Below are 11,707 nucleotides of genomic sequence, written 5' to 3' on the forward strand. Positions count from 1 at the left end.
CTTCATTCTATTCTATCAGCCACACCACTAGCTCACCTCCACACAATACATTTACAAGTTAAAGACACACCTTGGAATAAATAACAAAGGAAAACTATTACTAGATGAAGTTGAGTGTTTTTTATTATTTCCCATCACCATAAATCATATTTAATCACTGAACAGTAGCAGACCTAACTTCATCTGTTCCTGACTCTGGATAGTGGATTAAAAAGACCATCAATCTCCAATGATATTAAAGTACTATTCTGAACATTACTGATATACTGAGTGGCAAGTCAAGATATCTGCTGGTTTTATTGTTTGGTCAACAGCACCACCTGCTGGACAGGTTTAATGTTGCTGGACTGAGCAGTATGGGAGGATGAAAGATGACACATTTAGGGCCGGTTTCCTGGACATCTACATTGAACATACTGTTTAGTCCAGGACTAGGATTCATCTGTGTCTGGGAAACCAGACCATATAGTTTAGTAGAAAGGAAGTGATACCAGCTTGTAGTGGGCTGACTAGTCCTGAATTGTCCTTTAGTTCCTGGACCATTTTCCATGCAGCTCCAGGTGACAGAGAACACATCAATTAGGACCGAGCCAACAAGCTGATCAATGATACTGAGGAGAATTACATAGAGACAGAGAACCAACTGAGAAAACATATCAATGGTTCTGAATGACAACCAATATACATCAACACCAGACATCATGATTCATGGAAATGTACAATATTAAAACATTGGATTGAATTTTAATTAATAACAAATCAGTTTACAGTTTAACCAGCTCAGCAGTATCATTATAATCATAGAGCCTAAACCCAGGATAGAGGGGCTGAGTGAATGTGGTCTGGACTCTGTGGAGGAGGGTCATTGTGTCAGAGACACTGTAGAAGGACAGAGTACCTGCCTTGTGATCCAGGTACACTCCTACTCTGGAGGACTGAGGGCCTGATACTTTAGTCTCAACATTATTGTGTCTGAAACAATAACCACCTCTAGAGCACAATAAACTCCAGGACTTGTTATTGTATCCAAATCCATCATCTCTCACTGTTCTGCTGATGTCTTTATATGAGACTGCTGTATCAACACCACCAGTCCTCTCCACCTCCCAGTAACAGCGTCCAGACAGACCCTCTCTACACAGAACCTGCCTGTAGTTGGTGAATCTGTCTGGATGGACAGGATATGGTTGGACTTGGAGTGTAAAGGTCACCTTTCTGTTCCCTTCAGACAGAGAGAGGTGTGTGTGTGCTGTGTTTGGGTCCAGTGTGAGCTGACAGGAATCTGGGAGAAGAGCAGAGACCAACGAGGGGAGTCAGAACAATAAGTTAAGTCAGATACTGTATCTCCCCTGTCTTTGATTAGAGCACAGCAGAGATCAAATCAGAGAAATATGAGGAGTCAGATAGAGACCCAGTCTTTGATTAGATCTACTATTGCTATATATTTCTAGAGGGATTGTTAGGAGTGTCAGTAAAAAGAGACTGTTAGTTACTTCACAATAAAGAGACTCACATTGTAACAACTGTTCTCTGGTCTTGGGCTCTGGAGGCAGTACAACATCCACTATATTCACTACAGACACACAAACACATTGACAGAGAGAGGGAATGTTATCATCAGACCATATTCCACATGTATATGACTAGTAGGGAACTTTCAATGGTCTAAAGTTGATGTTCTTATTGTTTTCAACACACCTGTAGTGGAGATCTTGGTCCATTCTCCTTTAAGGAAGTCTTCTAGTTTCTCTCTCAGTTCAGACACAGTCTGACTCACATCTCCAAAGTACTGAAGAGGACGGACAACGATGCTGGGTAAGTCTGAAGATACACTGATACTGGAGAGAGACTGATACCTCTGGAGAGAGAGAGAGAGAGACTGATACCTCTGGAGAGAGAGAGAGACTGATACCTCTGGAGAGAGAGAGAGAGAGACTGATACTCTGGAGAGAGAGAGAGAGAGACTGATACCTCTGAGAGAGAGAGAGAGAGAGACTGATACCTCTGGAGAGAGAGAGAGAGAGAGAGAGACTGATACCTCTGGAGGAGAGAGAGAGAGAGAGACTGATACCTCTGGAGAGAGAGAGAGAGAGAGAGACTGATACCTCTGAGAGAGAGAGAGAGAGAGAGAGAGAGACTGATACCTCTGGAGAGAGAGAGAGAGACTGATACCTCTGGAGAGAGAGAGAGAGAGACTGGACCTGGAGAGAGAGAGAGAGAGAGACTGATACCTCTGGAGAGAGAGACTGGACAGAGAGAGAGAGAGGGACTGGAGAGAGAGAGAGAGGGACGGACAGAGAGAGAGACTGGGACGGACAGAGAGAGAGAGAGGGAGACAGATACCTCTGGAGAGAGAGAGAGAGAGAGAGACGGACAGAGAGAGAGAGAGAGAGACTGGGACGGACAGAGAGAGAGAGAGGGACGGACACCTCGGAGAGAGAGAGAGAGGGGACGGACAGAGAGAGAGAGAGAGAGAGAGAGGGACGGACAGGAGAGAGAGAGAGAGAGAGGGGACGGACTCTGGAGAGAGACGGACAGAGAGAGACGGACAGAGAGAGAGGGACGGAGAGAGAGGGACGGACAGAGAGAGAGAGGGGACGGACAGAGAGAGAGAGGGGGGACGGACAGAGAGAGAGAGGGGGACGGACAGAGAGAGAGAGAGGGGACGGACAGAGAGAGAGAGAGGGGACGGACAGAGAGAGAGGGACGGAGAGAGAGAGAGAGGGACGGACAGAGAGAGAGAGAGAGAGAGGGGGACGGACAGAGAGAGAGAGAGAGAGGGGGACGGACAGAGAGAGAGAGGGGGACGGACAGAGAGAGAGAGGGGGACGGACAGAGAGAGAGAGGGGACGGACAGAGAGAGAGAGGGGGACGGACAGAGAGAGAGAGAGAGGGGACGGACAGACAGAGAGACGGGGAGGGGGAGAGACAGAGAGGGGACGGACAGAGAGAGAGAGGGGGACGGACAGAGAGAGAGAGGGGGACGGACAGACAGAGAGAGGGACGGACAGACAGAGAGAGAGAGAGGGACGGACAGACAGAGAGAGAGGGGGACGGACAGAGAGAGAGAGAGGGACGGACAGAGAGAGAGGGGGGGACGGACAGAGAGAGAGAGGGGGACGGACAGAGAGAGAGAGAGGGGGACGGACAGAGAGAGAGAGAGGGGACGGACAGAGAGAGAGAGGGGACGGACAGAGAGAGAGAGGGACAGGACAGAGAGAGAGAGGGGGACGGACAGAGAGAGAGAGAGGGGACGGACAGAGAGAGAGAGGGGGGGACGGAGAGAGAGAGGGGACGGACAGAGAGAGAGAGAGAGGGGACGGACAGAGAGAGGGACGGACAGAGAGAGAGAGAGGGGACGGACAGAGAGAGAGAGGGGACGGACAGAGAGAGAGAGGGGACGGACAGAGAGAGAGAGGGGACGGACAGAGAGAGAGAGGGGGACGGACAGAGAGAGAGAGGGGGACGGACAGAGAGAGAGGGGGACGGACAGAGAGAGAGGGGACGGACAGACAGAGAGAGAGAGGGGGACAGACAGAGAGAGAGAGGGGGACGGACAGAGAGAGAGAGGGGGACGGACAGAGAGAGAGGGGGGGACAGACAGAGAGAGAGAGAGAGGGACGGACAGAGAGACAGAGAGAGAGGGGGACGGACAGACAGAGGGAGAGAGAGAGAGGGACGGACAGACAGAGAGAGAGGGGACAGACAGAGAGACAGAGAGGAGGGACGGACAGACAGAGAGAGAGGGACGGACAGACAGAGAGACAGAGAGGGACGGACAGAGAGAGGGGACGGACAGAGAGAGAGGGGACGGACAGAGAGAGAGACAGAGGGACGGACAGACAGAGAGAGAGGGACGGACAGACAGAGGGAGACAGAGAGAGGGGGACAGGACAGACAGAGGGACGGGACAGACAGAGGGACGGACAGACAGAGAGGGACGGACAGACAGAGAGGACGGACAGACAGAGGGACGGACAGACAGACAGGGACGGACAGACAGAGGGACGGACAGACAGACAGACAGACAGAGGGACGGACAGACAGACAGAGAGAGAGGGACGGACAGACAGACAGAGGGAGGGACAGACAGAGACAGAGGGACAGACAGACAGAGAGAGGGACGGACAGACAGAGGGACGGACAGACAGAGGGACGGACGGACAGACAGGGAGGGACAGACAGACAGGAGACGGACAGACAGACAGAGAGAGAGGGACGGACGGACAGACAGAGGGACGGACGGACAGACAGACAGAGAGGGGGGGGACGGACAGACAGACAGACAGAGGGACGGACAGACAGAGGGAGACAGACAGAGGGACGGACAGACAGACAGACAGAGAGGGACGGACAGACAGAGAGGGGGACGGACAGACAGACAGAGAGGGACGGACAGAGGACAGGACACGGACAGACAGACAGAGAGGGGGACGGACAGACAGAGGGACGGACAGACAGACAGAGAGAGGGACGGACAGACAGAGGGACGGACGGACAGACAGAGACAGACAGAGGGACAGACAGAGAGAGGGGGACGGACAGACAGAGAGACAGAGGGACGGACAGACAGAGGGACGGACAGACAGAGGGGGACGGACAGACAGAGGGACGGACAGACAGACGGACAGACAGACAGAGAGGGACGGACAGACAGACAGACAGAGGGACGGACAGGACAGAGAGAGAGGGACGGACAGACAGACAGACAGAGGGGGACGGACAGACAGAGGGACGGACAGACAGACAGAGGGACGGACAGACAGACAGAGGGACAGACAGGAGACAGAGGGACGGACAGACAGACAGAGGGGGACAGACAGACAGAGGGACGGACAGACAGACAGAGAGGGACGGACAGACAGACAGAGAGGGACGGACAGAGGAGAGAGAGAGAGGGACGGACAGACAGACAGAGAGAGGGACGGAGAGGGAGACAGAGACAGAGGGACGGACAGAGAGACAGAGGGACGGACAGACAGAGGGAGAGGGACAGACAGACAGAGGGACGGACAGACAGAGGGAGACAGACAGAGAGGGACGACAGACAGAGGGACGGACAGACAGAGGGACGGACAGACAGAGGGACGGACAGACAGAGGGGACAGGACAGACAGAGGGACGGACAGACAGAGGGACGGACAGACAGAGGGACGGACAGACAGAGGGACGGACAGACAGAGGGACGGACAGACAGAGAGGGACGGACAGACAGAGGGACGGACAGACAGAGGGACGGACAGACAGACAGAGGGACGGAGACAGACAGAGAGAGGGACGGACAGACAGACAGAGAGGGACGGACGGACAGAGACAGAGGGACGGACAGACAGAGGGACGGACAGACAGAGGGACGGACAGACAGACAGAGAGACGGACAGACAGAGGGAGGGACAGACAGACAGACAGACAGACAGAGGGACAGACAGACAGAGGGACGGACAGACAGAGAGGACGGACAGACAGACAGAGAGGGACGGACAGGACAGGACAGACAGACAGACAGAGAGGGACAGACAGACAGACAGAGAGGGACAGACAGAGAGAGACAGAGAGGGACGGACAGACAGGACAGAGAGGGAGGGACAGACAGACAGACAGAGAGGGAGGACAGACAGACAGAGAGAGACGGACAGAGAGACGGACAGACAGACAGAGAGAGAGGGACGGACAGACAGAGAGAGAGGGACGGACAGACAGAGGGAGACAGAGAGAGAGAGATGGACAGACAGAGAGAGAGAGAGAGACGGACAGACAGACAGAGAGGACGGACAGAGAGGGACAGACAGAGAGAGAGGGAGGGACGGACAGAGAGAGAGGGACGGACAGACGGACAGAGAGAGACAGAGAGAGGGAGGGACAGACAGAGAGAGAGAGAGAGGACGGACAGAGAGACATTTCCCATGAAGTTAATTTCATATCACATGTAACAAGACAGTTTAGTTACCTGGAGGAAATGGATGTGATCCTCTGTGTTTGAGAGCTGCTCCAGCTCAGTGCTTCTCTTCCTCAGCTCAGCGATCTCCTGCTTCAGTTGCTCCAGGAGTCCTTCAGCTTGACTCACTTGAGCCTTCTCTTGGGCTCTGATCAGCTCCTTCACCTCAGAGCTCCTTCTCTCAATGGAGCGGATCAGCTCAGTAAAGATCTGATCACTGTCCTCCACTGCTGACTGTGCAGAGCGCTGGAGAGAGAGAGAGGGACAGACAGAGAGAGAGAGAGAGAGAGGGACGGACAGAGAGAGACAGAGAGAGACAGACAGACAGAGAGAGAGAGGTTCAGTCAGGCCTTGTTCTCCCTCCTGGACAGACGGGTACAGAACACCTCTTGGTCCTGCTCTACTCTCCTCCCTCCTGGACAGACAGGTACAGAACACCTCTTGGTCCTGCTCTACTCTCCTCCCTCCTGGACAGACAGGTACAGAACACCTCTTGGTCCTGCTCTACTCTCCTCCCTCCTGGACAGACAGGTACAGAACACCTCTTGGTCCTGCTCTACTCTCCTCCCTCCTGGACAGACAGGTACAGAACACCTCTTGGTCCTGCTCTACTCTCCTCCCTCCTGGACAGACAGGTACAGAACACCTCTTGGTCCTGCTCTACTCTCCTCCCTCCTGGACAGACAGGTACAGAACACCTCTTGGTCCTGCTCTACTCTCCTCCCTCCTGGACAGACAGGTACAGAACACCTCTTGGTCCTGCTCTACTCTCCTCCCTCCTGGACAGACAGGTACAGAACACCTCTTGGTATATCATATATATCTCATATCATCATTCAGAACTTTAAGCATATCTTTGGGAGGAGGTCCAGCCTGTTTGACAAAGATAAACAAAGATTTTTTTCCAAATTTGTGCTGACAAAATAATCAAATGTAATGTTTTTTACCAAAAACTCTACATGGACAGAAAGCTGTGATCAATTAAATACAACGTTAACTAGATATTATCTGTGTCATTTATAGCCTGGCACAGATAGTAAAACTACATTAAATACAACGTTAACTAGATATTATCTGTGTCATTTATAGCCTGGCACAGATAGTAAAACTACATTGTCCTGCTCAACATTCCTAATATTATCTAGACAGACCTGGCATTAAATCAACGTTAACTAGTGTCATTTATAGCCTGGCACAGATAGTAAAACTACATTAAATACAACATTAAATAGATATTATCTGTGTCATTTATAGCCTGGCATTAAATACAACGTTAACTAGATATTATCTGTGTCATTTATAGCCTGGCACAGATAGTAAAACTACATTAAATACAACGTTAACTAGATATTATCACATTCAATTCTTGGGCTTTATTTATGTGTTAACATTGGCAAGTAAGGTATATAATATATAACAGAAATAAACAATAAAAATTAACAGTAGACATCACACTACAGAAGTTTCAAAACAATAAAGACATTACAAATGTCATATTATATATATATATATACAGTGTTTTTACAATGTGCAAATGGTAAAGGACACAAGATAAAATAAATAAGCATAGACTGTTGTATTTACAATATCTCGTGTTCTTCACTGGTTGCCCTTTTCTCGTGGCAACAGGTTACAACATCTTGCTGCTCTGATGGCACACTGTGGAATTTCACCCAGTAGATATGGGAGTTTTTCAAAATTGGATTTGTTTTAGATATTATCTGTAATCATTTATGCCTCTTAATATGGATACATTGGGCAGGAGGTTAGGAATACAGCTCAGTTTCCACCTCATTTTGTGGGCATTAATCATAGCCTGTCATTTATCTTGAAGATATTATAGTCATTTAAGCCTACATTAAATACAACGTTAACTTGATATTATCTGTGTCATTTATTGGCACAGATAGCCATTAAATGTTAACTAGATATTATCTGTGTCATTTATAGCCTGGCACAGATAGTAAAACTACTGTAGCGACCCGCACAGACAGCTGTGTGTTATGTGTTCGGCTAGTAGCTGGTTGTGTTGTACTTACCAGTTCCCAGTGTTCGCGGGGTCCGACATGCCAATCAACCTGCTATCTGCCAATCACAGGAATGCCTGGGATGTTCTGATGCCGGGCATCCTGGTGGTTGGCGGAGTGGCGTGGAGGGGGCGGGGCATTGGAAGTTAAGCTTCAGCCTTTGTTCTCTCTCTGACGTCTGGGCTTCACAAGAGAAGGTCCCGATTGGCTTGTGGGGTATCTTTCATTTATTTGGCGTGAGCTCAGGCCAAACAGTAGCCTGTGTAAAGTTGCTAATAAACCGTCAATTCGTAACTCAATCCTCTGTCTGGACAATTGTTCCTTTATGATCGAGTCAGGTCATTACACTACATTAAATACAACGTTAACTAGATATCATCGCCACATAACTTATGTCGAATTTAAAAGACACCGTTACCGTTAGTAACGTCTGTTACACTGTAACTTACAGGCAGCCTCACATAAAAACCTATTGGTTAACAAAGCTTTGATTATGACCAAAGTCTATAGTAGTGAAAACTCTCTCTCTCTATTCTAACTTACCACACATTCACATCACTGCCTCGACATGAATGTGTCCTGTCAGAGCCGTTTCCTGTCCGTTAACTGTTAACAGTCTCGAGCCACAGCTTAACCAATGAGCTACAAGGAGGACTGACAGTCACGAGCGGTGCAGCAGCCTCTGCAGCAGCAGCCTCCCCGGGTCCTAGTGCCCGCCCGGTAAGACGGTTAAGATGCGATGGAACGGTTGACGGAGAGAAAATAAATCACAGAGAAAATATATTGACTGATATATTGAATTGTTTAGGGAAGCTTTAGCTTTGGCTTTAATACATTCTGAAAATACTTGAAAATAAAAATAATAGTAGCCCTCCTCAGGAACAACAAAACCCTCACAGACCAACTTCTTCTTCTATGATATAATGGAGGTCCTCAAATCTTATTTTGGGGATATGGAGGCGTCTCGTGTGGCCAATAGCCTGGGGAAATGCATAGCGCCAAATTCAAATAATACGCGATAAAACTCAAACTTTCATTAAATCACACATGCAGGGTACTCAATTAAAGCTACACTCGTTATGAATCCAGCCAACATGTCAGATTTTAAAAATGCTTTTCGGCGAAAGCATGAGAAGCTATTATCTGATAGCATGCACCCCCTGAACCACCTGAACGAGATGTAAACAAATGAATTAGCGTCGCCGGCGCTACACAAAACGCTGAAATAAAATATAAAACATGCATTACCTTTGACGAGCTTCTTTGTTGGCACTCCAATATGTCCCATAAACATCACAATTGGTCCTTTTTTTCGATTAATTCCGTCCATGTTTACCCCAAATGTCCATTTATAAAGCCCGTTTTGATCCAGAAAAAAAACAGCTTTCCAAAACGCAACGTCATGACAAAACATTTCAAAAGTTGCTTAAAACTATGCCAAAATATTTCAAACTACTTTTGTAATCCAACTTTAGGTATTTTTAAACGTTAATAATCGATCAAATTGTTGACGGGGCGATCTGTATTCAATAACAGCAAGTCAACAATACATGCACGGTTTTCTCTCTTCCATAACATAATCCACAGTGTCACCTCTGCCTCTTCTTCGTTTCACCAATGATTAACTTCAACCCAAAGACTGGTGACATCCTGTGGAAGTTGTAGGAACTGTAAACTGGGCGCTATCTAATTTCCCTTGACAAAGACAATTCAGGGAACTGCCAGAGGGATTTTTGTTTTTCTGAACAGTTTTTCCTTGGGCTTTTGCCTGCTACATAAGTTCTGTTATAGTCACAGACATGATTGAACCAGTTTTAGAAACTTCAGAGTGTTTTCTATCCACACATACTAATCATATGCATATACTATAGTCCTGGCATGAGTAGCAGGAAGTTGAACAACAAAACCCACATGCTTTTTATCAAAAAGTAGAAATGCTGCACCCTATCCTTTAAGAGGTGTGGTCCACAAACCAACATTAAAACCCTCACAGACCAACTTCTTCTATGATATAATGGAGATCCTCAAACCAACGTTAAAGGTGCATGGCGCCACCTACTGTTCTGGAGTGTGTTCAATCACGGTTTACACCTCTAAATCCTCCTACCCAACTAAGTTCTTCTGAGAAAATAAAAGAGTCCTACTAACTTCTAATAGACCCTCCCCATCCCCCAAATCCCTTCCAAGTGTAATGTTTACTGTTCATTTCTGATTGTTTATTTCACTTTTGTTTATTGTCTATTTCACTTGCTTTGGCAACATAAACATATATTTCCATGCCAATAAAGCCCTATGAATTTAATTCAATTGAGAGAGAGACAGTTCCATTTTAATGTATAGGGGACATGAGTCGGTCATGGTTACTCATGGTTATGTGATGAGGCAGCCCAGTTGGTTACATGAACCAGTCTATTCTCTGAAAGGGGTCCAGACAGCCTGTTCCCAACAGTGGGGTCAGTGGGATTGGATAGGGCCCCTCTCTCTCTCTCTCTGACTGGAGGAGAGAAGTGAAATGGTGTGTCTCCTCTGGTCAACAATACTCACCTTGAAAGACTCCACAGCCTTTTGGAGCTTCTTCAGCTCCTTCTCTCTCTCCTGGAATCTCTGCTGGACCTTCTGCTGACTCATCCCCAGCTGCCTCTGTGGAGAATCACTCTTCAATGAGCTATCAAGCTTTATTAGTCCAGTAGATCAATAGTATAGTAATGTGACATAGGACCCATAGAGAGGAAGGTCTACAATCCTGAGGAAGTCCCTTTACAATATTATATTATGTTGCTATGTGAATGATTATAGTTTTTATGGTAGGCCTACATGTATCAAAGGGTTGAGACTGAACTTTGGACTCATAAAAATGCCATTCAGAATGATAATAGTGTTTGACTTTAGAAAATGGTGATACATTTGGAGAATCTGGGTTAACATATCTATATACTCAAGGTTTGTGTTCATATTTGTGGATCCATTTCATATTGTATATAATATAATGATCTCATATTCAAACAGATTTAGTTCCTACTGTATCTTTAATTCTTAGTTTATCAGACAGCCACCAACAAGTTGTTCTGGTCTTACCTGTTTCTCAGTCCTCTCTGCTGCAGCTGACACTGTATCATGGCCTTTATGTTCATCCATTGTACACAGCAGACAGATACACTGCTGATCGGTACGACAGTAAACCTCCAGCAGTTTGTCATGATGAGAGCAGATCTTCTCCTGTAGTTGTGCGGTGGCTTTGACCAGCTTGTGCTTCTTGAAAGCAGGAAATTCATAGTGAGGTTGGAGGTGAGTCTCACAGTAAGAGGCCAGACACACCAGACAGGACATGAGGGCTTTCTGCTTTCTGGTCCCAGTGCAGAAATCACACGCCACATCTCCAGGTCCAGCATAGCACAGAGCAGGAGGGGGAGCAGCCTGGAGTCCTGTCTTCTTCAGTTTCTCCACCAGCTCAGCCAACATGTTATTTTTCATCAGATTAGGCCTTGAAGTGAAGGTCTCTCTGCACTGAGGACAGCTATAGACCCCTTTCAGAACATCCTGATCCCAGCAGCCCTCAATACAGCTCCTACAGTAACTGTGTCCACAGGGAATAGTGACCGGATCCTTCAGTAGATCCAGACAGACAGAACAACAGAACTGGTCCTGGTCCAGCAGAACTCCCTGTTGAGCCATTTGGACGGTTGTTCACTCTCACACAGACAGACGACAGAGAGACTCAGATCAGTTTCGTTTCCTCAGAAGAGAG

The 11,707-nt window shown here is 47.9% G+C and overlaps 1 protein-coding gene across 1 annotated transcript; it reads right to left on the reverse strand.

The window, feature by feature from the left end:
- Window positions 1-728: 728 nt before the first annotated feature.
- Window positions 729-11,707, reverse strand: LOC135530997 (tripartite motif-containing protein 16-like). The gene is made up of 6 exons (XM_064959152.1): window positions 11,038-11,707; window positions 10,507-10,602; window positions 5,948-6,181; window positions 1,699-1,858; window positions 1,514-1,573; window positions 729-1,282 (listed from the first exon to the last, which is right to left on the reverse strand). The coding sequence occupies exons 1-6, from the start codon at window positions 11,632-11,634 to the stop codon at window positions 765-767; spliced, it is 1,665 nt and encodes a 554-aa protein (XP_064815224.1). The 5' UTR covers window positions 11,635-11,707; the 3' UTR covers window positions 729-764.

This window comes from Oncorhynchus masou, unplaced genomic scaffold, assembly GCF_036934945.1.
Source record: "Oncorhynchus masou masou isolate Uvic2021 unplaced genomic scaffold, UVic_Omas_1.1 unplaced_scaffold_1479, whole genome shotgun sequence".
Classification (NCBI taxonomy): Eukaryota; Metazoa; Chordata; class Actinopteri; order Salmoniformes; family Salmonidae; genus Oncorhynchus; species Oncorhynchus masou.